The 27,227-nt window shown below is 48.6% G+C and overlaps 1 protein-coding gene across 10 annotated transcripts in view; it reads left to right on the top strand.

The window, feature by feature from the left end:
• mast4 (microtubule associated serine/threonine kinase family member 4) overlaps positions 1 to 27,227 on the top strand; it is a 44,910-nt gene that overhangs the window by 9,254 nt on the left and 8,429 nt on the right. For 2 of the 10 annotated variants that reach the window (XM_062559029.1, XM_037483976.2), the window contains exons 3-21: positions 847 to 980; positions 9,833 to 9,864; positions 13,869 to 13,949; positions 19,805 to 19,893; positions 20,723 to 20,792; positions 20,980 to 21,000; positions 21,278 to 21,356; positions 22,322 to 22,476; positions 22,568 to 22,643; positions 22,727 to 22,936; positions 23,032 to 23,133; positions 23,206 to 23,338; positions 24,030 to 24,091; positions 24,197 to 24,288; positions 24,450 to 24,658; positions 24,753 to 24,891; positions 25,054 to 25,186; positions 25,294 to 25,459; positions 26,818 to 26,919. In XM_062559029.1, coding sequence (XP_062415013.1) covers positions 847 to 980; positions 9,833 to 9,864; positions 13,869 to 13,949; positions 19,805 to 19,893; positions 20,723 to 20,792; positions 20,980 to 21,000; positions 21,278 to 21,356; positions 22,322 to 22,476; positions 22,568 to 22,643; positions 22,727 to 22,936; positions 23,032 to 23,133; positions 23,206 to 23,338; positions 24,030 to 24,091; positions 24,197 to 24,288; positions 24,450 to 24,658; positions 24,753 to 24,891; positions 25,054 to 25,186; positions 25,294 to 25,459; positions 26,818 to 26,919 — 2,085 coding nt within the window. Of the gene's footprint in view, positions 1 to 846; positions 981 to 5,944; positions 6,066 to 9,832; positions 9,865 to 12,397; positions 12,498 to 13,868; positions 13,950 to 19,804; positions 19,894 to 20,722; positions 20,793 to 20,979; positions 21,001 to 21,277; positions 21,357 to 22,321; positions 22,477 to 22,567; positions 22,644 to 22,726; positions 22,937 to 23,031; positions 23,134 to 23,205; positions 23,339 to 24,029; positions 24,092 to 24,196; positions 24,289 to 24,449; positions 24,659 to 24,752; positions 24,892 to 25,053; positions 25,187 to 25,293; positions 25,460 to 26,817; positions 26,920 to 27,227 lie in introns of those variants that run through there. The other 8 variants (XM_062559030.1, XM_062559035.1, XM_062559032.1 and 5 more) reach the window with 8 other exon arrangements.

Genomic DNA, 27,227 nt, shown 5'->3' with positions numbered 1-27,227 from the left:
TGGGGGCGGGGGGGCGGGGGCCGGGACCAGAGCGCTCTGACCTGCGTCGAGTGTGAAAAAAATCAGACTCGTCTCCTCCTCTGACGCCTTCCTTTTCTGAGAGCGTTGACTGGTACCCGGGAGGAGGCTTCCTCTGTGCCAGGATGTCATTACCTTAGTGAGCAAAGCTCAGAAGGAAGGAACCATCTTTTCACCCCCCCCCCCCCCCCCCCCCCCCCTTCTCATCCGGTTCGGCCTCTGCTCGATTCTCTTTGATTTCTGCTCCGGTGACCTCGGAGCGTCGGGTTCAGGTGAAGAACTCAAACAGAGTCCCTTTTTTTTTTTTTTTTTTTTGAATCTCCACACACGTTTCTCAATGACTCCTGTTCCCGTCTGCTGGGGGGGAGCGGAGCCTCGGCGGAATGTTCTTGGCCGGGTTCTGGATTTGTTAAACCTCGCGACATGATTAACGCCGCTGCTGATGTGTGGCTTCTGGGGGCCGCGTGATATTCACCTCTCTGCTGTGAGCACAGGGGGCGGCTTATCTCGCTTAATCCTGCTCTCAGTCGTCCCCCCCCCCCCCCCTACAGTCAGTTCACTCAAACAGGAAATGGAAAATATACACATGTGGATGAAGGATGACATGACATGACTGTTTGAACTCCGTTGCCTCTGGGTTTTGGGATTAAAGAGGCCCCCCCTCCCCCGTGGAAGCGGCCTCTGGTGCCCCCTAGCTGACAAAGAATCCACAAAGATCTCCATCGGCAGAGCCGGGGCTTTTGTTCCCAACCCCCTCCCCCCCGTACGCGGGACACGAGATGACGGCTCTTGTGTTCCTGCTGTGACGGTGTGACCTGTTCTCCGCAGGAAAGTACCTCCTGCTGCCCTCCGGCCACCAGCCGGCGCAGACGCCGTGGCTGCCGTCGCCGGACGCCTCCAACCTGCTGCGCATGCGTTCCATGAACCTGGGGAAGTCCGACCCCTCCCTCACCTCCAGCCTGGTGAGTACTCGCCCGGCAGCATTCTGCTCCTCCCCCCCCCCCCCCCTCCCCCCCTCACCCAAAAGTCCTCTCAACTGCTACCAAGTGTGACTGTTTTTGTGGAGAGGATTTTTCAACACAGTTCAAACACAAGTGTGGAAATAAGAATGTCTTATTTGTGGTTTAACTACAAGCAAAGCGGCAACTCCGTATACAATAAAGTCAACTTTAGTCAAATCAACACACAGCTGCAGTTATTAAAGAACGTTTTCCAGCAGTTATGCAACAGCCCTAAAACTATTTTATCTGTGCATTGCATCATGCATCGTTTTTATTTTATTTCTTTGTGTTAGTGCTGAGCTCTGGTCAGATTAATGACCTGTAAACATCTGTCAAAGGCTGTAGTTCTATGAAACACTTATTCTGAATAATGCTTTTTTTAAATGCATTTATGGCTGAGACTCATGAGAAGCCACGTAGGATTAGATGCCTTCAGGAAGGCAACTACTTCAGATTACAAAGGCCTGTTTGAAATCAGTTAAGGGTAAAAAAGAAAATAAAAACAATTTAGGAAAGATAAAGGAGTCCAAGGGCGTCCTGCAGACGGGCGACCTTCAGCCCGCCGGCTCTCAGGTGGTCGATACCTGGACGTGCTGTCTCCTCATCTCGTGAGATGCAATCACAAGCAGCCGCTAATCCAATGGCGCTACGCCGTGCGTCATTCCCCGCACGCGCCCCCCGCTGTCGCTTAGAGAAAAGGTCAATGCAATAGAAAGAGCACGTGTGCATAAGTGCGGGTGATTTTTACCGCCACTGTATGTTTAGGTAATTGACACTAACACCCTGAGAGAGTAAAGCCTCGGGCTGGCGCCCTTGACTCATGACATCACAGTGATCCTCTTTACACCAACGGCTTAATACCACTGACACAGTACGTGATGGGCGGTGTCTCAACTTTGTACACTGGGGGGCGCTGGTGCGTTTTCAAACCTGTTTCCTGCTGCTTTTTTTTTTTGAAGAAAGTCCCCTTTTCTCGTTTCTCATGCTGCTTCTCCAAAGCACCAGAAACATCTGGATCGCCCCCTGGTGGCCGGTTGTTACTCCAGGGGGAGACTGATTCTATTCGATGTCGAGGTCGCTCGCTCTTCTCTGTCCCATTCGGCACCTCCCAGGAACCAACGGCACAGGTTGGAACCCAGTGCATCCCCCCCCCCGGTTAATGTGATGTACTCGGGTCATGGCGCCGGATGGAGGCAACACGCTGGGTTCTGGCTTTGGTGGCGATGGATCAACGAAAGGATCCATCTTTTTTAGATTTTAGTAGTCATTTTGAATTTAATTGGCCACTGTTAATTTCAAATGGTGCAACATTGAATGGTTCATGTACGTTCAAGGTCTTTTACCTTTTTCCTCAATTGTTTTTTTTTACTTTATATTCTATGAAAGTGAACGTTTTGTTATAAGATGGCAAGAAAAAGTAGAGCTTAATTCATCCCTTTTTTCATCGTTGCGTACAATGGAATTACTCCTTTTTTTTATTGCTTCACATGATTTCCTGACTCACTAAAGAATAGTTTTTTAGGTGTTAAGTCTTTGTGTTCAAGGTTATTTTTCTCAAAGCTGTCAAAGGCGGTCGAATGATTTTATTCAGCAGTGGAATCTGTTAAAAGCCGCCTGAACGTGACCACGTTTTAGATTGCCCTCACTCTGCTTTGTTCAAGGCTTTTCCAAGGCTTTCTCATCAGTCAGCTCCTCTATAAACCTATAAGAGACAATTAAAAAGAAAAAAGAAACATCCCTAACCCAAAGTTCATGTGGTTGAATGTGCTGTTTTGTTGAATTCACAGTGCGAAACCCAGAAAAGCGTAATTTTCTCACTTGAGAAACTGGAACTTTTTCGTTTTAGACATTTTTTTGGGGGAAAAATGAATTTCCAATCGATCCACTAGTGAATTCCTTGGCTCGTCCTTGTTCTCTGGACTCTGGAAGCTGTTGCTTAAGACGCATCAAGTGTGCTTTCTTAAGGTATGATGGTAATGAAAAGAATACTATTACACGTCGACACTATTGTTACCGACTAGTTTCACAATCAATGAATGACTTATCTGCTATCGCCTCACTTAATCAACTACTCAGTTGTGTAGTGGAGCGGCCCATCATGCTTTATTATTCCATTAAAAACAGGAAATCTTTGCATTTAATAAGGTGGAAACTGACATTTTACTTTGAAAGGTGAAGATCGCACTACAGCATATGTTTCCATTTCACTTCTTGATATTGTTCTGCATTTAAATAACGATTAATTTGGTGTGTGTGTGTGTGTGTGTGTGTGTGTCAGTGTGTGTCCTGACTGTGATGCTCTTTGGCAGAAAATCAATACCCCTCCAGTGTCGCGCTGTGGAGATAAGGCCGTCATAATCCCCACGTCGGGCCTTTTGTGGCCCCCTCGTTGTCGTCCCCCCCCCCCCCCCTGCGGAGATGTCCTCTACGATAGCGCTCCCCATCGGAGCCGCACGCCGCTGCTCGTCCCAACAGGCGGTAAAACGCGCTGCAGCCTGATGATGAAAGTGTTTTTCTGATTATTCAGCCGCCTGGAAACAAGGGAAATGTGAATTAAAAAAAAAAAAAGCACAAGCGCTTGTTACTGTAAACATATGGGGTGGGATATTCAAATGAGGCTGTCACTCCAGATTAAGTAATTGCAGTTGAGACGTTGACCCCCCCCTCGCCCCCCCAGCAGTGGGATTGAAATGTGACGGTGTTCTGCACAGTGACTCCGTGCCTATTTCACAATGAATTGTGCGGGGAGGACGATTGGAGGGACTCGAGCTGACATAATTTCCATCTCCTCAATGCTTACATTTGCATGTCTATTGCGTTTTATACAAAATCGTGAAGACAAAAAAAAAGAAGAAAAAAAACGGCGAGGAAGTGAGAGCGGTTTCGTTGGTTCGTGTTTTTTTTCCGCGCCGCTCGTCAAGGTCAGAGACTCTTTGTGTGGAAGGAATCCGGTCTTTCTTTCCTCCTGCAGGTCGCCCCTTGGTCCGATAACAGGGTCCTGGGTCACTCAATCAGCACTCTCTGCATGCCCCCCCCCCCCCCCCCTCCAAAGCCAGAGGAAACGACCTCGGCTGCCCACCCGCTGGGAGGAAATGACTCGCTGGCGACCCGTAGACTCTTCGCCTCGGGCTGCAGCTTTCTCTGAAAGACTCTTTATTCATCTGCTATATTTTGTTCAAAGAGGTACAAACAACGATGATATTTAGATGATTCATAGTTTGGTCCATTGCTCTCGTACCTTAAGATGCAGAAATAGCTTTTTTTTTTTGTTGGTAAAACCAGTTGTGCAGAACCCAAAGATATTGAATTTATGATTTTATAAATTGGAGAAAAGCCACCGATCTCCAGCCGTTTTTTCCCAGTGAAAACGGAGGTTTATTTTGATGTATCGATGAACAGGAGATGCTCAAAGCACCTGATCAACAAGGAGAACCTTTGCTGGCCAGTATCTCCCTAACTTTCCCTCTAGCGCCACCAGCAGGTCTGTGAATACCTCTCCCTGCATCGGCCCAACATCTGGTACAGATGCACAAACAAATCTGTCTTCCTCCAAAACTGGGAAAAACCAAAAAGCTCCAATCAGCCTCCTCTGTCATATGGGCTCATATCAGCCAATTTCTATCAATCTATCAATCAATCAATAAGTTTGTAGCATGCTGCTTGTGCTCCTGCAGCTTCACGTCTTCATTTTCGGTCCAATATGGAATTGAGTAGATTGCCGTCTGTGGAACATTCTGTAATTCTCTCAGGTAATCGGGGGGCGTTGTTCAAAGCGGACGCCTGTAATCCTCCTGTAAGGAGTTTATTGGAAGAAGAAAGAAGGAAAGAAAACACAGAGCCGGATCAGGAGAGCGCAGCAGAGGCACAAATCAGTGTCGCCCCGGCAACACACTTAGTGTTTTTTTTTAGAAAAGTTGACCACCTGTCCGATGGTCTTGTGCATCTCCACCAGTAGACATGAGAGTCTCTCTCTCTCTCTGAGAAATCATCATGAGCTTGGCTGGCGATGAGGAGGATGGAAGGGGCCCACTTAATATTCACGGAGCAGAACCACAGTGAATGAAAATGAGTGAAGGGGGACGGGGGGGGGGGGGGACACGCAGACTGAACCAGAATGCAAAATTTGCAGGATAGAAATTGGCAAACAAGGCATGAGGGGAAACAACTTTTTTTTTTTTTTTTTTTTTTAGCTGACTGAGATAATTCCTAAAAGGGTGCAGGGACGTAGAAGATGAAAAACTCCTCCGGGCAGAGCGGCGTGGACGGGTTGGAAACAGACTCGGGGTGGTGTGTGTTGTGTGTTGTGCGCTGTGTGCAGAGCGGCTGTGAGGGAGCTGCGGTTGATGTCAGCATGATAATGACTCACTGAGGACTGAGGAAGGAGCTTTTTTTTTTTTTAAATCGTCCCGCAGCAGTTTGTGTGACATTTTCACAGCAGGTTTGAAAGGTCTCGGGCAGCAATATTTTTCAATTCTTATAAGACCCCCCCACCCCCCCTCGCTGTCTCAACCACATCCCCCCCCCCCCCCCCCCTGATTGAGGTTTCACCCGCCTGCCGCAGACAGGAAAGCGTCATAGTTTGAGGTAGAACAATGCTGTGGAAGGATATCCTCTCACTTCCATGGTCACCTAGGGGGGGGGGGGGGTCAGAAAGCGTGGCTGCACTGAGAAATGAGTCTCGGGGCTCCCACTTGTCCCCCCCCCCCCCTTTCACACCTAAATGAATTGAATTAAAACTGCTCCCTCTCTCGCTCCATCACTCCTGAAGTTCCAGAGGAGAGGAACAAGAGGAGGAGTCAGCTGACTGCCTTCCTTCCAATCAGAGAAGTTCTGGTGGAAGTGTTTAGCAGCTGCTAAGATCAGGTTCAGCCCGAGGAAAGGGAGGGAGGAAAGGGAGGGAGGAAAGGGAGGGAGGGAGGGAGGGAGGCAGAGCGGGAGGCAGGAGTGAGGCAGTGCAGCATGGCTGTGCACCGGTAGGGAGGCACGATCAGTCGAGGGCTCTGTACGATGGACGAGTCGAGCATTCTGAGGAGACGGGGGCTACAGGTAGGAGATGAAGTGTGTGTGTGTGCGTTTGTGCGTGTGTGTGTGTGTGTGTGTGTGTGTGTGTGTGTGTGAGCTGCAGAGGGACTTTGTGCAACATGGTATGAATGCGTAGCTCGTGACGCTCTTGTATTTCTCTTCAAACGGAACACCGTTCTGACTTTGAGACCTTTGTGTGTGTGTGTGTGTGTGTGTGTGTGTGTGTGTGTGTTAGTACGTGTGTGTTAGTGCAGCAACACTGTGGCTCTGCTGTGGATTTGTGCTTCATGTGAGAGAATCTCTTCGCAGACGCACTTAAGGGGATTATTTGAATAGTTAACAGGCTGTAAATGTTTTTTCCGCTCGTACGGATTTGGAAATAATAGTTTGTTACTTTTCTCGGACGGCGTGCGGGTGATTTGTCACGTTTAATTTGTGCGAGCTTGTCGGCAGGAGGGATGGAAAATGTGTACTGATGGAGAGGGATGGATGCTTCTTTTTTTTATGCAGATGATTTATCAGGACAGTGAAGCTTGCGATGGAGGTGTGATCTGAGTTCTGAAGGAAGGACACCGTGTTCTAATGTCTCTTATCCTGCACCACGAGGATCGTGTCCACGCACAAGGTGTGACGCTGTCAATTGGATTCATGGTGTAGGTTCTTGAAGGAAAACCTTTTTAATTTTAATAAAATCACAAACTACCTGGGATCTGTTGCATGTTCCTTTGTTCATTCCATCATGAACAAAGCTGGGGTTTGCTTTTTTTTCACTTCCACTATCACAGATTTAGTCAATATGTTCCTCTGTGATTATTGATCCATCTGAAATTTCAAATCTTGAAATCTAATTAATGCGCTTTTAATTCTTTTTTTTCTTTTTTGGTCTTAAGCTTTTTTTTTTTTTTCTTGGTCAAAAGCTTATCAACAGTCATTTAAAACTAAACCAGACGCAACCCGCTGGTCCAATAGTTCACATTCAGGAGGAAACACAGAAGCTACTCAGCCGCTCTCCAGTGTTTCCTCATCCATCCTCGGCCCAGGAAGGGATGACATCATCCGAGTCGGACCGCGTTCTTTGTGCGGACGGTTAGAACCGGCTTCACTGCGGCATCTCACTGCTTCCCCTGGAAATGAAATGAGTGGAAACCACTTTTACAACTTACAAACTTTACAGTTTGACACTTTGTGCCTGTATTCAAACCGCATCTCTGTTCAATAGCAGCAGGTTGTTAGCTTAGCATATTGCTAGTGAGAATGAGCAAACCGCTAGTCTGTCTCCATCACAAGCGACTCAATGTGTCCCTTTTTTTAAAAATCCGGTTGGTTAAACCCAATTGTGAGTGTTTGTCACGTGCCGAGCTATTTCTTCAGAAGCAGTGCTTCAGTGTTTTCGTGCTAAGCTAATTGGCCGCTTCCTGTTATTGAACAGAGGGGGTGGTATTGATCTTTTCCTGTAAAAATTTTGCAGGGAAACAAACAAACGTACGATTCCTTTAACGGCGCCTCACAACACACTGTAGTATTTATCTTTTGTGTCTTTACAACTTTACTCTCCTAAAGAAATGCATCGGCAAAGAAGTCGTCCACCATATTTAACGACCATTCGTTTCGGGGGTCGTGTGAGCCCTTTAAAACTCATTTTCTTACCTGACAAAAAAAAAAAGACGTACAAATATGTGTATCGTCAGACATTTGAGGCTCCGGTTCCTTTTTTGTTCCCTCTCACATATATGTGAATGGGTTTCTTTTTCCTCCTGTAGTCTCTCCCCCCCCCGCTGTGTCTCCGTATTACGTGAAACGCGTTGGTTTTCTGTGCGTGCGGCGCCCGTCGGATGCTGCGCCGTCGCCTCGTCTGCCTCCAAAGTCGCTCTCCGAAGAGCCGTGTGTGAGGCAGCAGGACGGCGCACGTTTGATCACTTTCACAGGGGAGGGCCCATAAACCCTTTAAAAGGGAGGGCAAAGGCTCTCGTCCAGGGGGGGGGGTGGGCGAGTGAATAGGACAACCTTTCTTTGAGCTGAAGGTAAGCGGGCTCTCAGCAGGGGGTCACCATTGGTGCCTGTGAGAGGGGTCAGATTATCAGATAACCCCCCCCCCCCCCCTCGGCGAAGGATACATTGATGGGTTACCAATAAGAATAATGGGGTGCACAATAGCAGCCTCTGGTGAGGATCCTGGGAGCTTCCTCTGCTTTATTATTAGAGATAATTATAGTTTGTGTGTGTGTGTGTGTGTGTGTGTGTGTGTGTGATATTCTAGGAGGGACAAAGTACAAGGGGACACCTCACTGGAGACGTGGTTATATCCGGTTCCGTTTGTCCTCTCGATGGTTTTAAAAGCAGTTGCTAATCATGTTGTGTTTTGTTTTTTTAACACAACCTTGCGGTGACCACACACTCTGCGTCGGTAGCGTCTGCTCAAACTGGACAGAAGTCGGTTCCTAGCCAGCGCTCGTCTCCAGCTGTGCGTCCCTCATCGGTGGGACGCAAAATGACTGTTGCAATAACGACTAAAGACCTCAGGACGACCATGAGTGAGAGCTCTGTCTTATGCAGAGGACGAGGGCGCAGTGATTGGTTATTGAAGGAAATCCCCTTTTGTTGTGCGTTGGATCCTTAACGATGATGAATGAGCTCGGAAAGCAGAAACAACTTTGCATCCCGGGTCGTTGGAGGAAGCCGATCGCAGCTGTGAACATCATCGTCCATTCGTTCAGTCTTTAAAGAGTTAATTATCGGGGACGTTGAAAAATGAGATTTCATCAAATTAAGCGCCCCAAACGGATCGTCACAACAGACCGAACAGATCACCTGTGGTTCCAGGAGGAGGCGCTTGCTCCTCCTCACGCGTTAGAAGCAGCTCGGTCTAATCCACTGCCCCGGTTAGTTTATGTAACATTTAGTATATTCATAATATTCTGTTTTTTTTAGTATGAAATAACATGAATTGCTGTTGGATGCTGGTGATTAGATGTTGGTTCTCTAGTAGCGATCAAGTGATCGGATGATGTTGATTGGATGACGCCGCCAGCAAAAACCTCCCCTGATGATCTTTTGATCTTAAGATGTAGGAAGAAAAAATAAATCAAAGGGAATAATTAATTAAGCATTACACCTTCTTTTTTTTTTTTGACTAGCCGTCGCCATGGAGATGCGATGATGTTGCTAGAAGCCGGTAATTGACATTTAACCCGTGGACGAATAAAGCATCTCCTCTGTGGTGTGAGGAGTGTTCGTTCACGCCGGGTTCGTATCGCGGGGCCGAAAGCTTTTAAACCTCTTTTCGGATCATAAAATGTGCCCGGAAATGCTTTTGTTATGACAAGCGTTGCGCAAACACACACATGGGAGCTGTGGTTTGAATCTCGAGCCGGATGTCATCGGCGACCTGTGACCTTTTTGTGTTTTGTCTTTAAACTCTTAATTAATCGGACGATAATACAGCTGGTTTAAAAACACAAACTTGTATACAGAATTTAAAAAAATCAATTCGTTGCCAGACATTTTAATTTCTGCAGCCGACACATGGGGAAAATGTTCCTGATTTGAATTTGTCATTTTACAAACAACACGACATTATCCTCTTTAGTGAGAAGCTCGTGAGGGCGAGTGATCCCCCAAGAAATCAACCAGGGCTTTGTGGGTGCTTTTCCTCTCAGTTTGTTTCTTCACACACAGGAAATGCCAAAAATAAAGTGTCTTTCTTTTGTCAGTGTTGGTAAATGTGTGCCTCGAACATAACTGACGTGTTCCGTTCGGTTTTGCACTGATTGCTCTTTTCTTCTCGTTCGCAGAAGGAGCTGAGTCTTCCTCGAAGAGGCAGTCTGTAAGTACCCAGATGTTTGTCACGCGCACACATCTGCCTTCTGTCACGCTACCCGACGCGCTGTCAGTTTAGCGATTTATAACACAAAACAATTCGGCTTGTGTTGAAGTAAAAAAAAAAAAAAAAAAAACCTCTGCTCTGATGAATCAGCTGATGTGAAACAACATGAATGAACGCATTCAATATAATCAAATATAGTCATTTTATATAATCAAATATATGCTCGCAGAGGGTTCTCTGTGAGTCTCTGGATCCAAAGTGACTATGACTCTGTGCACCGGTGATCAATCGTTTTCAAACATGCAAAAAATGATGCAAACCCCCCCACCCCCCAATAAGACAATGCTGTTTTTTAGTTTTTATTTTCTCGAATGGACGAGATTCAGAATACATGGTGTATTCCTTCTCTTCCTCCTGCATATTGTTTTAAAGGAACCAGGAACAAATGGATTGAGTGAATGCGTCTCCAGCAAAGATTAAACTGAACCATCTCTGTGAATTATGCATCAATCCCAGATGAGATCCTTCTTTTATTTACTGATTGCCACCTTTCAGGGGGCCGCAGGTTGTAATAACGCATTCACCACAATGGATTAATTTCGCGTTTTCCTCCGTTTATCTCTTGCCCTGGAGGGACTCGCTTTAAAACCCCACCCAGGACGTACCTCGCCTGTGATATATTGAAACGCACTCGTATCGGGAGTCATCTCGGCTTTTCAGCGGCTTTATTGAAGATGATGAAAAGCCTTTGCGCTCTCAGCGAGGTGGAGGCAGCATAGAGACTTCCTGGGTATCGATTTTTGCTCTAGTTTGACATGGAGAAAGATTTACCTTTTTGGCCCCCCAACCACAGGGGGCACCCGGTGCGATATGGAGGTGGGCAATTACCGACGGACCGGCCTGCTCCGCGTTGTATTTACAGAGCGCCGGGGGGCTCCGGAGAGCTCGGTTACCATAGCGATGGTGTTTCCATACGACAAACTGTGTTGGTTTATTTGTCTGGGAATAATTTGTCCCATTTTAATTTTTTTTATGAGTAAAGTGAAGAAAAAAGGGCTCAACTCTTGAGGCCGAGTTTCTGAACAATCGTACCTTTTTTTTTCTTCTTTTTCTGTACCACATGGAAGAGTTGGGTTGCATCTCTTTGCACTGTGTCATCTGTGGAGTTGTTTTCAATGTGAGTCTCTCTGGAACTTATTTTTAGGGCTGACCTTAATAACTTGGGAGTCTTTTGCTGGGGCCAATAAAATAAATTGGCATCTGAAGGAGCACTCGTATAGACTATTTTTCTTGTATTTCAATTTCTCAACAAGCACAGCCCGACTCTGAAGGACCCGCGCTGCCGTGCGTCTGTCCCAGCATGCAACAGGGGGTCAAAGAGGAATAGTTGACTGTATATTCTGTCGGCCACGTCAAGCTCAGTTCATAACATGTTGATATTTGATTCAAAAAATGGCTTAATTCAAGTTTGTTTTGTTTCACTAATTCTTATCCACATTTCTGCAACATTTAACATGGCATGGCAAGATTCTTTCCTAATATGCGTCATCAATGTATTTTTTTTCCGAGTGTGAACTCTGTTAAACAACACGAGAAGCAGCGAGAGATTGAAGCAGCTTGAGCCGAGAGCCGTGGCATTCGTTCCAAGGTGTAAATGTGGCGCATGTGAGTGAGAAGGTTTCCAGTGACAAGCAACATTATTATTATCATCATCATCCATCATCATCATCATCATGATTCACTGAGATGAGTCACTAAATCATTTTTGACTCCTTACGGTGTTGATGGAGCTCCTGCAGAAATAACTGTGCATGAAATGGCTCTTGGGAAGGGGCTCGGTGGGGGGGGGGGGGGTTGTTATCTGGGGTCTCTTAAATCCAAAGACGGTCTGCTGCGTCATCGTGCTTCGTGACCTCTGGGTCACAGAAGCACGCAGCGCGCTCCCTCTTCCCCTTTAAGGTTACATGTTGTCAACAGATTCTCCCGCACGGCGCTCCTGTCCTGCGGGCTTCCCGAGTCCTGACTGACGCGGGGTGACAGGTGGTGGTGCGTTATGTTCTCCTTCCAGAGATGACGTCATCCCCCGGGCTCGTGGCGACGTTAGCATCCTGTCAGCGTGACTGCGTGTTAAGGCTGTGGAGGAGAGAGGGGAGGGGGGGCGGGCGCGCAACATGTAGATCCTATTCTCTGCGTTCATTTCTGCTACGTAGCTGGTGCAGAGAGGGGGGAAGGGGGGGGGGGCAGAGGCTTTTGTGAGCGAGCAGTGGGGGGGGGGGGGGGGGGTGTTCGAGGGGGAGGGGCTTGTCCTGCCTCCATGCCCTCTGCAGGCTGCTGAGGATCTCATTTGACAGCTTCAAGGTGGGAAGCAGAAGGACCAAAACAAGAACCCAAGCCCCCCCCGGCTCTGTTTTCAGCCCCGCCTCCTCTTTTTGTAGGGGGAGAGGAAACCAATCCGTCTCATCGCAGTGTGGTGGCTGGGTTTGGCTCTTTGTCAGTGCAGGGGGTGGGGGGTGTGTGTGTGTGTGGGGGGGGGGGGCGGCAGGCGCATATCATGACCACAATAGAGCAGACGAGCACAGTTCAGCCATGAAAGCCCAGCGGGAGAGGCTGAGAATTCCGGGGCTGACGCTAGAGTGAGTATTTCCCTCCGTTATGCTACCAGGGCGGGTTGTTTGGGGGGGGGGGGGGGTGGTGTGCAGCTCCCCCCGCGGTCCTGAGCTTTGTCTCCGTGACACGTTTGTGCGTCTTTCACTGTTGCTTGTGTGGCGTTAGCATTAGCAACGTTCTCAGCATCTGCAGCATCAGCAGCAGGAAGTGCAACGTCCCATCCTTCACAGCTAGGTAGCAGGGGGCTTACGTGTGTGTGTGTGTGTGTGTGTGTGTGTGTGCGGGTGCTTGTTCAGCATTTATGTTTTCATGCGTACACGTGTGTGTGTGTCTGTGTGTATGTGTGTATGTGTGTGTGTGTTTTGAGACAGACAGACAGCCGGATGACGTGTCACGCAAAGGAGTGCCGCAATTGCACAACATGCTTTCTTTGCTGTCGTGACACAGTTACATTTACACGGTGCATACGAAGGACACACACACACACACACACACACACACACTCCTGTGATGAGTGTTTGTTGTGATCATAAAGGCGGTGAATCATTGTGTTTACTCGGCAGGTTCCCTAATCAGTCATTTGTTTGCCTTGAGGATTCTTTTTATTTAGGTCTTTGATACGGTTCCCTTTACAACTTGATCGATTTGCTTCAAATCCATTATTGCGATGCAGATTTTATTCAAATTTATGCGAAGAGATATTTCTGATAGTCAACAAAAATCGCGTGGAAAAGACCAAAAACCAACAGCGCGTGAGTTCGCCACTCGGTACTTTGTGCCCCCTCACCCTTAACCCCTTTGGCTCCTACTAGACATTTACCCTCATGTTTGTGTAGAAAGACACTGCAGTGTTCCTTCATCTCAACAAAGGAACGTTTACACTGTTTTAGACCACAATGAAGCTCTCTGTTGCAAAGTAACAACAAAGATTATCCATCAGACTCCTTCGTGGGATGCATTCGTTGTTCGGTTGGGTCTCTTCGGGGGGGAAATGTCTTAAAAAGCCAGAGAAATGTAGAAAAGATTTAATCCCTAAAAATGGTGTCGTCCGTCCTGCACCTGCAGTAAAAGTTACTCACCTCTACGTGACCTCCTGCTCTGCAGTGCCACTGCTCAGCTAGAGAAGGGGCTCGATCCATGACATCACACTTTAAAGGGAAAGTCTCTCTCTGTGAGTCGGATGGCGTCGCACCTTAAAACAAAAATGAATCTTGATCTGCGTCGCCGACGTCCGCCTCGTGGAACCTGCTCTTTAAACACAATGATTGGTTCACCCGGCAGGGACCCTCATGCTGCTGTGTGCTGGGGGTGGAGGGCGGTGGGGGGGGGGGGGTACTGGGGTACTGTCATGTGTGATAAAAAGAACAACTATTCACTGCCCTCCATTCAATTTGCAGCCTGACTCCCCGAAGCTCGAGCCCCACTCCCACTAGCCCCTGCAGCCCCTGCAGCCCGCTGCACGCGTTCCATTTCTGGAGGTAAGCGAGCGCGCATGTGATGTCTGTGAAAAGGTTCCGTGCACGTTTTGACTCTCTCTCTAGACAACGTGCACCACAACCCCCCCCCCCCCCCACCCTCCTCAAATCATTGAAACGACATTGAAAGAGGAAGACTCTGGTTATATAACGTTAACAGTGCCCCCCCCTCCTTCCCCCATCTTGCCGCCCTCTGTTCTGAGGTTTATGCTCCTCTTTCATGTGCTAAGTAGGATTTGTGGCGTTTTCAATACATCAAAGTGTAGAACGTTCTCCATCGCTCTGAATCCTTCGTGTGTTGAAAGCGGGAAGCGCTAGTTTTTTATTTATTTCCGAAGCCCTCTGGCTTGCGGTTAGTATTAAAACGATGTCTGTGTGGATCCTGTTATTTTTTTTAACTTTTATCCACCGGTCACCCACCAAGAGGCTCTGAACCTCTCTGTTCTGTCAGGAGGTCGTTCAGGTCAGACCCATCTAGCTCACCTGCTACTTCATGTGTTTTGGGGCAAATGGATACAAAGACTCTGCTTCATCTCTCTGATTATTGTCAAAGGAATTCACTTCACTGTGTTTGCTGATGACCAAAGCACCCGGTCACATGTGTGCTCGCACGTCTCTGATTGGCCGACGGGGGCGCCAGGTGTCCCGTGTGTTCGTTTCCCACCCAGTAGTGTTCAAAGCGCTGTGTTAAACGTGTCACACGGCCGCAAAGCAAAACTGTCATTGTCGCTCTTTGTCGAAAACCCCCGGCGGCGGTTTGACTTTGAACCCTCCGGAGCGGCGGCGCCTCTTATGTAGAACGCGGAAAACGGAGCAGAGCCATAATTAGAGGAACGGCGGATCGCGGCGCCCGTGGGGGAGGCGGGCCGGAGGGGACGCACGCCGGCCCAATGGCTTCGGGTTGAATCCCTCGCTGGGGAAGGCGAAGGCGGCTTGGTGCCCCGTCATGGTCCACCCCCCACCCCCCTCCCCCCCACCTCTAGGTCCCTTCCACTTGTTGGAGTGAAGGGACCCGTCTGCAGCCGTCTTCATACTCTATGGTCTGTTTGTGGCAGGTCATGTGACACGGCTGCAGATGGCCATTGATGGCTTGGTTTTGTTGCATAAAAGATAAAATAGAACAAAGGAGATTTTAAAAAAACTAGTTTAATTTAATTTTAAACTGATGTTTTTCCAAATTGCCAGTTGATTTTCTTGAGTGACAGTCAACATCAAACCTGAGACGAGGTCATGATGATCTTTCTTTTGCCTGTGCGTTGCAGTCTGTTATTATTTAATCACATGATGTGGAATTCCATCTTTGTTGAGCCCGAGGCGGCAAAAGTAACATGTGTGCCATACTTTAATGTAACATGTGCAGCAACCTGGACTGCACACACAGACACACACTCTCTTATGGTGTCTGTCTGAGGGATACGGGCAGGTAGTCGACGCCTTTGTGCTCGTGATGTTGTGGCTTATTATTTTGTGACGGTCGCTCCAGAGAATCTGTCGGCGTGCTGGCTGCTCTCCTCGAGGGCGTCGCCGATCTTTCACGTCCACGCGGGACCACGGAGTCAAATTCATCACCCAACTGACAAAACTCAGAGTTCACCCCCTCTGGCCTCTTTTTTTTTTTTTTTTTTTTTTTTTGTCCGTCTCTCGGGGGGGGGGGGGGGGTTTGAGAGAAAGCGTTTTCTCCAATAAGTCCGTGGATTTAGTGGGACGACGTCGGCGAGGATCTGACTAGTCGACGCCAAGTCAAGGCCCCAAAGGTGAAGTCAAGGTGACCTCTCAGTCGGCACCTCTCAGGCCCTCCGTGTGAAGAGCGGCTCCAAGCGCTGACCCACCGAAACGTGTGCAGGGGAGCAGCCTGCGAGGGCTGCATCTGCAGCAGCAGCAGCACGCCGCTGCCTCGCTCCCCCCGCCCCCCCGGCCCCCCTCCGCCGAGTGGTAGATGCCGGTTACATGACGCAAGGCATGTTGAGCAGGGCGAGCGTCTGGGATATGGAGCAGAGAGAGAGAGAGAGAGAGCGACAGAACGAGAAAGGAGGGAAAACCAAAAGTCTGGCAGTGTTTGGTGTCGTTTCCCCCGCAACGGTAGAGGCTGTTTACACCTGACCTGGATCTCACACACACACACACACACACGGGGGAGGTGTGCGTCGCAGGATCCTCCCTGGATTACTCTCTCGCTGGAGGACGGAGGAGGACAGGGCGTCCTCTCATGCCGCAGCTGGCTGCAGATGCGCCGGCGCAGAGGAGGTTCGGGCCGAAGGACGGCCGCCGCTGCTGCTGCTGCGGCTGCGGCGCCGGTGGAAGTCGCCGGGACGGCTCCGGAGGTCGCGTCGCCCCGAACCCCCCCGAAAGCCGCCCGTTGTACTCGCCGGCTCCCCCGAGGCCCCCTTTGCACCTGGCGCTGCGCCGCGACTCGGACGCCGCGCACGACTCGGGCCCGTGGGCCGCGCTGTCCAACTTCGACGTGCCGCATTTCTTCAGCGGGGCCCGACTGCGCCGGTCCAAGAGGTAACCTGCAGAACGCGCTCTGGCAAATCATCATCATCTTCTTTTGCCATTTCATCCCTTTTCCATTCGTGCGTGGTGTCGGGAGCTTCTCGCCCACGCCGCGGTCTTCGTGGTCACCACGTGCGTTCGTTACAGGCTGCAATGGGGCAACTTTCTGTTGCCAATTGTAGTTTCTTTTCCACACTTTGAAACACTTTGCGGTTGCCGTGTGAAGAATGTTTCTTTGGGGGCGTGTTTGGCTTCTGGTTCGCAGCTAATCCACTTGATCCCAGTCTTTCTCTATATGGTCCTCGTGAAGCCGATATAATATTTATCTTTAATCCCTGTGCTGACCCATTTTAAAGGGAAAAACGGCTTAACATGAAATGCTGTCTGTTTTTTAGGCACACAGACATTTCTTTGACCGCCGTCAGATTTAAACTGACGTCTCATGCTGTAAAAATCCCAGTCTGAGATCTGATCCTTGTTTTTTCTGCTGTGTTGATGTGATAATTCATTAAACTTCACAGCTGTTGACAGGCAGCTGTGAAGTTTCATTTAAAGTCCTTTGCACGTTGACCACTTTTTAACCATCTTTCAGACTATTCTGATACAAGCTATTCAGTATCCAGCTTGAATCCAGTGGGCACATCTGTATCCTTGTAGTCAGAGAGAAGAGGCAATTGACCATTCACTTGAATATGCAACGCACTTAATGTGAAATATCAAATCTCCTGAATATCTTTGTGTAACTGTAGGTCCTTAGATGTAGAAAAGCTTGTTTTTTGTTTTTTTTAATACTATTAATAGCCTCGGGTGTCGTATGAGTCCTTTTGAATCTGGGTTTGTCAGCAGTGATTTATGTGGCGTTGCGCTTCGTCAGCTCACCTGACAGCTCTGACAAGGGAGCAAAACTCACAAAGTGGAAAAAGATGAATCATGGCTTTCTTTTCTGTTGTTGTTGTGGGTCAGGATCAGCCATTCGTCTGAGTGTTGTAAATCAAAGGCCTTCATCTATTTTTACCTCTTCCTCGGACCCAAAATAAGCGAGCCCGAAGTCTTAAGAAGTCGCTTTTGACAGATTTGGATTACTTTGTATCAGGTTCCAGTGATTTTAGGTCAGTGTAGAAATGAGATAAAGTTAAATGCTTCATCCGTCACATTTAAAGTTCCTCTAACTTCGATGGACACCTTTTTTTTTTTTTGGACGGACCAGGCAGCCGTGAGCCATTCTCTCTGGGCCCAAATCCTCGGCGAGACGGTATAAATAGATGTCGTTAAATGTGATCCTCTTTGGCCGAGCACCTGTGTGACAGATATTATTCCCTCCCTCGCCGTCGCCATTAATGATTCGCGCCATGCGTGCACGCTCCCCCCCCGGGTTAACCCTGGAAAAGCACTCCTGCAAACAAGATTACAAGTGATTTAAGTCCAAATTAGGGGTTTGACCTGCAGGTTTAAAGGCGTCCGTGGTGTTTAATGACCGGCAGCATGAATAATGGAACGACGCTCACATGAGCACCAACGTCTGTCAGGTGTTCAAAGACTCCAAATCTACTCATTTACTCAGGTTTCTTCCTTCTGATTATAACGATAATGATAATAATAAAACATGAGGTTATTGATTCCATTAAATGCAAATGTATCATAGAACAGCAACATATCTTTTTATCTCATCTCTCTTTATAATGACGCCTCCTCGCTGACCTCTGCTTGAAGGTCACTGCTGCCTTGCATATCAAAAACAGCTTAAATCTTCCCTGCAGCTTTAAAAGTTCTAAGCGTGTGATCGTAAGTGCATCGAACCACGGGAGCCACTCATATTCTCACATATTTTGCCTCTGAACGTTTGGTCCATTCGTCATTCGACTTTAGCGTGTGGCTAATTGCATCGACCATTTAAGCAGGAGCAAGGCCCCCGTCCTCTTTATTCATAAAATCTGGACTCATCGTTCAGGCGATGAAGCAAATTAGCGGGAAATTACCCGTAGTTAATCTACACCGACAGGGGCGCCCAAATCTCCCACACGATCAATCAGGATTAGTTAACGGAATTGTGCTCTTTAAAGCTAGCTGGTGAGTAATGTGCAACAATATCTCTTCTGGGGGGGGGGGGGAGGTTGTTCAAAAGTACACAACTTACAGACGTGTGCTCGTCAATCCACGATTTTAAGGCATCGATGCACAGATCTCTGAAAACACGATCCTCCGATTCCTTCATCCATCGTAGTATTAATGCTTGTGTTAAGTTGTGACGCAGGGCTCGACCTCGCTGGACACTGAAGCTCTGCAACGCACGTGGAAAACCAACGAGATTCATGAGAAATAGAATATTTTGTTTGCATGCTGTTGTGTCCGTCGAGGTCTTTGGCTTCGGTGTTATTCCTCAAATGCTGCTGCAGTGAAACGAAGGAGCTTCGCTATTCAAACACTGACGGAAGAGTTTCATAAAGCGCTTATTAACATTGTAAATAGTTGTAAATGGTTCGGCTCTCTGAGGAGGTTATGTAACGGGACGCCATCGAGTCTCTGACCTTGATGCGAATTCATGTTGTTTCAGTGTCAGTTGTTCCCACTGACGGCCTCTAATATAAAGATATAAACCCGAGACCAATCGGGACGTTGAACACTTTTATTTTTGTTCATTTTTTTACTGTGAAATGGTTCATCTTTCCCTCAAGGTTAAAAATTGGGCTGCAGTTTGAGTCACATGTTGTTGATCCCAGTGGACCCTCGTGAGTCACAGTCCTCCATTAACCTCATCAACCAACTTGAAAACATCCTGAAAGACGCTTTATTTTGGTGACTGAAACAGGAAGTTCCTTCTCTTTTCATGGCAGTGAATGCACCAAGTAACACGGAAGACAGTAGATATTATCTGGTTATAATCTTAAACTTTGGTTACGTTCACATGTGGCAAACAGAAGTTTCTCTGTTTATTTAATTTAATTATTTTTCATCATTACAAATATTATTTGTTATGAGTTTATTTTTTAAATATTTTTTTCATTATCTTTTAGAATTTTTTTCTTTTTCCGCATTTTTCATTTAATTTTTTTTTGTTTTTTTGTGAGGACTTATTATTCCACTTTTTTTTGTTATTGCAGAAAATAAGACATGTGGTAAACAAGTTTCAGCCTTGCCTCATTTCATTTTATTATTCTTTTCAGAATTGTTATTATTATTATTTTTTTTTTTCGAATGTCTCTTTTTTTTGTAACTACCTTTTATCCCACTGGTTCCCTCAAAGCATTTATTTATTTTATTTCCCCCCCCCCCCCCCGCAATGAACCAAACACGTTTGTGCCTTCCCTCCTCGTGGTCGATGACGACGTGATGAGTCACATGGTCCTGATCTAACCTTTGTTTCACAGCTGCAGAACGAGCAACAGGAAAAGCCTGATAGGAAGCGCTCAGTCTTCAGGTCTCCCGCGACCTCACTCCCCCCTCTCATCTCTCACAGGTAAGTCTGCGTAGCCCCCTCCGGGTCCCAGGGCTGGGGGGGGAGGAAATGCAGAGGGAGGCCAGGCCCCACTTACCAACAGGGCGTTTGCATTTCCTGCCGAGTCGCTCGCGCCCCTCGCCGTTTGTAGCTCGCTCTTTTTTGAGAAGGAATCCGAGCAGCGGGGATGTGTCCGCTGCTGGGGGAGGGAGGGGGGCGCAACATCCATTTAATCTGAAACCTGGTCCCGGTATCTGGGCAGATCAAATCTAACTTCATAAACAACCTTCTTCTCTCTGATGACTTTCTGAACAGTGTGAAGATGAAATGTCCTCGGGTGCCGTCTTTCCCCCGAAGGACGAGGTGTGTCACACCTCATTTGGCTGTGATTAAGATTACAATGTAACTAAATATGTAGTACAATGTAACTAAACAGGCGACAGTCGTCTCCAGCAACGTTCAGTGGCGCCCTGTGTGGAACATCTGGACCGTAGGGAATAGAGACGGCGGCTGATTGGTGGCTTTCTGCGAGTCCCTCCAGCCAGGGAGCGCAGTGCTACGTACATTTAAAGAGAGGATCTCCTGCATGTGTAATGGAGAAAAAATAATAATAATAATAATATGACCAATCTAAATACATTTATGTGATTATGCACCAACGAGAGGTCTCCTTCAGGTCTCCATCACTACATCTCTGCTCACCTGGTGATGGTTATTTAAACTGATCCTTCTCATTGAGCTGCTTTTTTTTTGGTGAAAATCTGGAAAGGGCCGACCTCATCGAGTTGTTATCGCTTGCAGTTTGATTTCCTGCTAAAAAAGGCTCGTGTTCCTCTGGTCTCTCTTGCAGGAACGAGCCCCCAGGACAGTCCCAGGAACTTCTCCCCGAGCGCCTCCGCTCACTTCTCTTTTGCACGAAGGTATTCACTCGGATGCTCGCGTTCGAAGCCGTCACACGGCGTTCACTTACACTTTCTCCGCCATCGCCAGACGGCACTTTAGCTTAAATCTATTCAGCTTTCAAAGATGGCCTCCATGTGTCATTTATTTTACTCCATTTCTGGAGACGATGTCGAGTAACGATGTCCTTTTTTCTACAATCCACAGTCATTGCCACAGAGCAGACAGGTAACGCCACGTTAGGCCTCCATTCCCCCCTTTTCATCACCACACACACACGTCGTTTCTAGACCCTCCCCCCCCCCCCCCCCCCCCCCCTCGTTCATCAGTTTGTCTCATGGTGACGTTTCGGTTCTACACTCACTTACTGTTTTCTCTTCATTTCATTTTCAACAACAACAACAACAACAGCAGAGAAAGTTCCCCATTCATCTGAAACGATGTGGTGACCAGGACTGTTTTTTTACTGTAATGTGTTGTAATGCGAAGTCTGTGCGGCCGACAGGACCGATGGTCGCCGCTGGTCGCTGGCCTCGCTCCCCTCCTCCGGATATGGAACCAACACGCCGAGCTCCACCGTCTCAGTAAGCATCCAAACACCTGGGCCTTTAAAGTCCTTCCGAAATGAAACGTATGAACAATTTAAAATTGACGAGATTCCGAGTGTGTGTGTGTGTGTGTGTGTGTGCACCAGATGTTAGTCATTTATGTTCATTGGCTGATGGAACGACACCTGAAAAGACACGGCACACTCAAATATTGTAGACAGATTTATTTATTTATCCTTTCACAAAAGCAAAATATGCAGATATTGAAAACATTCACCAGGAAACTGCTATATGTTCAATATCGGCCACTTTATTGAGTAAATGTTGCAGAAACCAGCGATCATTTTGCGTGTTGTAATCATATTCATCAGGATGAAACTCCTATGGCATCAAGGTCCTGCATGTTTTACTCTCACTCTGAGCTGCATTGGAATAAAGGCGAGTTAATGGGAGGCAGACGCGCAAACGCACACTGACATTCAGAGGAAAGACAAAAAGTGTTTGTTTCCTGCTATTCACGACTTCTATGGAAGGAAGCAGGTCTTTGTTACTCTGCTAAAACCATCGAGTCGCCTCGGACTAGAAGGTTCGGGCCTCACTGTGATGTGATTAATACTCTTTGTATTTTAATAAATTGTTATAAAATGTAGGATTGTTTTTGGGGGGGGGTTTCGTAGAAAGCTTTAGAGGAATAGTTTGATCATTTGGGAGAAATTTAAGAATTTCTTAAAGTGAGGTGAAACTATTGCTTACCACGGTCATGTGTCTGATATACTGCAGAGTTACAGGCTAACCTAGCTTAGCATAAAGACTGGATACAGCTAGCCTGGCCCTGTCCAAATGTTACAAATGTATTTTTAATATTCTTGGTTTAATTCGTACAGACACTGAATGTAAAAACGACAAGCTGTGATCTTTTTTTTAATTTTTTTTTATCCACGAATAAAATAAAAAGTAATATTTTTCTTTTCATGTTGGATATATATGTGTTTCATTTCCAGTCATCCTGTTCATCACAGGAGAAGCTGCACCAGCTGCCCTTCCAGCCTACGCCCGACGAGCTGCACTTCCTCTCCAAGCACTTCTGCACCGAGAGCATCTCCGGGGACGAGTGCCGCAGAGCGAGCGCCATGCGACCCCGCTCGCGCAGCCTCAGGTAGGTTAGCTCCGCCCCCCCCCCCCCCCCCTGGGCAGGTGGACACCAACCCTCACCACCAGGCGCTGACCCGTCGAACTTTGTCTTCCAGCCCCGGGAGATCTCCATCGTGCTACGACCATGAGATTATCATGATGAATCACGTCTACAAGGAGCGCTTCCCCAGGGTAACGGGTTCGCCGCCTTCGCGTCTGGCCGCTCCTTCTCCCTCAGCTTCTCCAAGCTGACTCCTCCTTGTCCCTTCCTGCAGGCCACGGCTCAGATGGAGGACAAGATCCAGGAGATCATCCGCAGCAACTCTCCAGAGAGCGTCCTCCCGCTGGCGGACGGCGTGCTCGGCTTCGCCCACCACCAGATCGTCGAACTGGCCCGCGACTGCCTGGAGAAGAGCCGCCTCGGCCTCGTCACCTCCAGCTACTTCTGCGAGCTCACCGACAAGCTGGAGAGGCTGGTGCAGGAGGTGAGCGCTCCCTCCGAGACGCGGCGCCCAGGATAACGAGTGGAGAACTAGAGCGTTGTGTGTGTGTGTGTGTGTGTGTGTGTGTCGCTCCGTAGTCCACCGAGAGGTCCGAAAGCGAGGAGGTGAACGTCATCCGAGAGCTGGTGAAGAAGATCCTCATCATCATAGCCCGACCCGCTCGGCTGCTGGAATGTCTGGTACGTTTCTGAGATGCATCCGGCGAGCAAAGGGAGAAGGCGTGTGCGCTGACGCTGTCCTCCCGTCTCCAGGAGTTTGACCCAGAGGAGTTTTACCACCTTCTGGAGGCCGCCGAAGGACACGCTAAAGAGGGCCAGGGCATCAAGACGGACATCCCTCGTTACATCATCAGCCAGCTGGGACTCACCAGAGATCCTCTAGAAGGTAGGAGAGGAAGAAGAGCGTTGACACACATTGGCCAATGATTATAGCTTTGGATGAATTCTAAAAGATCTGCTGAGGTGTCTGTATATTAGAACAGAAGCTGTGAAGGAATGAGAGAAGTAAAAGACAAAGAAAACCTCTGGACTAATCTCTCTCTAACGACCCTCCGTCTCTGCGGATTTCGGTTACAAACAACATTCATTAGGACTAATTAGAAAGGAATGGCCTCAAGCAGGCCGGCTCATCAGCCCCCCCCCCCCCCCCCCCGAGTGTCGTCTCGCTCGGAGCCTCGGGCGCCTGAAGCGGACTTTTCGAAGGAGGCCAGATGTTAAACAGCCGTTGGAAAAAGGCGTCGACTGGCTCCCTTGAGGACGACGCGCGAAACACACGCACGGAGACGAGTGTCAGGGAAGAGGAGGCGAGGTGCTTTGTGATGAGCGCTGGTTCCCGGAGTGGTGATTTTTTTTCCAAATGGTCGTTAGACATGTGTTCGTTACTCACTTCCGACCCATTTACTCTCCATTTCCCCCGATTTATCTCTCAGTCAGCACCTCGGACCCGATGGGTCGCTGAAGTCTGCGGTTTTAAGTCACCTTTTGTTTCAAAAAGCTTTCGTGGGCCTTGAAAGAAGAAACGTTCAGATGTTTGTTACATCTATAAACCGCTGGTTTTCTCCTTTTAACCTCTGCAGAGATCGCTCAGCTGACCAGCTGTGACAGCGGGATTGCAGAGACGCCGGAAACGGACGACTCGGTGAGCGACGCGGGAATCGTTAACCCCCCCCCCCCCCCCCCCCGCATTGATCTGCTCCCTCCAAGAAGAACAGATGTTATCTCTTTGTTTGTGTCTCCCCTTCAGTCTCAGAGCCTCAGCACGGCCCTGCGCTGCCGGCGTAAACCCTGCGAGTTGGACTTTGAGATGACGAAGCTCATCAGCAACGGCGCCTACGGGTAAGGACATCGCGACCTCCATCGGACCATCGGACCATCTGATCCTGAGTGGATGGACACCTACTATTTCCGCCGTTTAAACCCGACGATTAAACCGACTTTGTGGTCAAACGGGCCGGTTCCGTCCCTCCGCTGACCCAGTAAACCCTTTCGCTCCACAGAGCCGTTTATCTGGTCCGTCACAAGGAAACGAAGCAGCGGTTCGCCATGAAGAAGATCAACAAGCAGAACCTGATCCTGAGGAACCAGATCCAGCAGGCCTTCGTGGAGAGGGACATCCTCACCTTTGCCGAGAACCCGTTTGTGGTGTCCATGTACTGCTCGTTTGAGACCCGCCGGCACCTGTGCATGGTCATGGAGTACGTTGAAGGTCAGCCCCCCCCCCCGCCGGTCGACCTTCACCCACCCTCCCCCGCGTGCGTCCGTCACTCTCAAACCACGTTCCCTCCCTTGGTGTTTTGCAGGCGGCGACTGTGCCACCCTGCTGAAGAACATGGGTCCTCTCCCCGTGGACATGGCCCGCATGTACTTCGCCGAGACGGTGCTGGCTCTGGAGTATCTCCACAACTACGGCATCGTCCACCGGGACCTCAAGCCAGACAAGTGAGGCCTCCCGGTTGTCACGGCAACCGTAAAAATCAAATCTAAAGACGCAAACCTTATTTGTTTTTAATTCTGCTTCACTGCGTGATTTTCATCTGCAATTAGTGAGCATAATAAAGCTAAATATTTGACTTTTTTTTTGTTCCATCGCCTCCTTCCCAGTTTGCTGGTAACGTTGATGGGACACATCAAGCTGACGGATTTCGGCTTGTCCAAAGTGGGTCTGATGAACATGACCACCAACCTGTACGAGGGCCACATAGAGAAAGACGCCAGGGAGTTCTCCGACAAGCAGGTAGGTCTCCTCGGGGGCCTCGGCGTGCTACCACCACCCAGAGAGAGAGAGAGAGAGCGCCCCCCCCCCCCCCCCCCCCTCAGGCTCACGCCGCTGTGCTTCGGCAGGTGTGCGGAACCCCGGAGTACATCGCGCCCGAGGTGATCCTCCGGCAGGGCTACGGGAAGCCGGTGGACTGGTGGGCGATGGGCATCATCCTCTACGAGTTCCTGGTGGGCTGCGTGCCCTTTTTCGGGGACACGCCGGAGGAGCTGTTCGGACAGGTCATCAGCGGTCAGTCATCGGCCCCATTCTCCTCCCGCTGCTGCTGCTGCTGTTGTTGTTGTTTTTTAGCCTCATAAAGACTCACCGGGAAGATGTTTGATTTCCCTCAAGCAGAGCACATCTTCTGTGAAGATGTTTTGCACCTTCACCACATCCACCCAGATGTTTAATCGCGACGCAAAGCATGAAATTTCACCCGAGGCGTCACTTATTCAAGAGGAAACATCACTTGCTTCTGATTTTTGTATTTAAAAAAAAAAAAAAAAGCTTTACTGGTTTATTCATCAGTCGGTATATCATTTTGCTCGACAGATTTTGGCAGGTTTCACAGCGTCTGGCTTTTAGATTCCGTGCAGCACACCAAGAGGAATTCCCAAATCTCATTCGGATACGAGTTTAACATTTACATAGTGACCACATGGTCGGTGGGCATATTTCTCAATTTACTGGAGGCAGAGATTTCCCCCGAGGGGTCGTTGAAAAGCAGATGGCGCCAGGCGGATTCAGCTCGACTTTAGACCACAAGTGAGCTTTTAAATATTTCTGATGGTGTCACTTTGTCCTCCTTCCTGTGGTCTCGCGGTGGAAAAAAAAAATCTTAATCTTAATCTTGAGGGGTGTAGGGGGGGGGGGTTCCTCCTCCGTATCGCGGCTGGTCTGATAACCTGCAAATTAACTGCGCTCTCAATCAAATGTCGCCAGCCTTCCGGGCGTGACTGTTAATTAAAGAGCGCGCCGTGGCCCCGCGGGCCCGCATCCATATTCATAGCGCCCCCCCCCCCCTCACAAATTTGATTAAAATGGGGGACAAATGGTGCACGGAGCGGACAATCTGCACGGAGCAGGCGGGCTTCGCTCCTCTTTTCTTTGCTTATCCACCAGGCTTTTCACCCAAAGCGAGAGCACATTGAAATTGTCTCATTCAACTAAACGCCTCAGAACTCGCTCTGTTTTGTCTGAATTTGCTTTTTTCTTTATTTTCTTTCTTTTTAAAAGAGCACTTTGTAAGTTTGAGCCTGGGTCACAATTGGCTGAGAACGTTAAATCGATAGAGTACATTATATATACTATATATATATATATATATATATATATAAGTTAGGTGACTTCAAAACCTGTTCATTTCATGAAATGTAAACTAATCCTAATCCAGATTTATTTAAATGCCACAAACACGTAGTGCATTTCATTTTAAAGTGCGAATGCAGATTGCGAAAATGCAAACGGCTTGTGATGCGCTCGCATAGTTCCAGGCGATGCATCACCTTGCTCTGTTTTTTTAAATTTTTTTAACCCTTTTCTCAGCAAAAAGCCGGTTGATTTCAGACTTTCGCATCGTGTGTTTGTTTTTTTTACCCCCCCCCCAGACGAAATCAACTGGCCCGAGGGGGAGGACGCCCCCCCCCCTGACTCCCAGGAGCTCATCGCCTTGCTCCTGCGACAGAACCCTCTGGAGAGGATGGGCGCAGGTAAAAGATCATGATTTGAGGTCATCGAACAGCAGGGGCAGTTTATCCTGTGGCCTCTTCACCTCTCCCGTGAATCTAGGTCCACGTACGATGAAGCACTAAAGAGCGGATCCACGGGCCGGGACTAAGGCTTCATATCATATACCAGCGCCTCCCCCCCAACCCCCCCCCCCCCCCCCCCCCCCCGCCAGGCTGCCATTCACAAAGTCCCCCGGCTATTACAGGAAAGGTCACAGGCAGGAAACTGTCCTGCGTGATTTAGGGTTATTATGTCGGTTTGGCCTGAAGCCACCGGGAGGGGGGGAGTG

This window comes from Pungitius pungitius, chromosome 18 (genome assembly GCF_949316345.1).
Source record: "Pungitius pungitius chromosome 18, fPunPun2.1, whole genome shotgun sequence".
Lineage (NCBI taxonomy): Eukaryota > Metazoa > Chordata > Actinopteri > Perciformes > Gasterosteidae > Pungitius > Pungitius pungitius.
The sequence above is the reverse complement of the archived record's forward strand: the minus strand, read 5'-3'. Positions and strand labels throughout refer to the sequence as shown.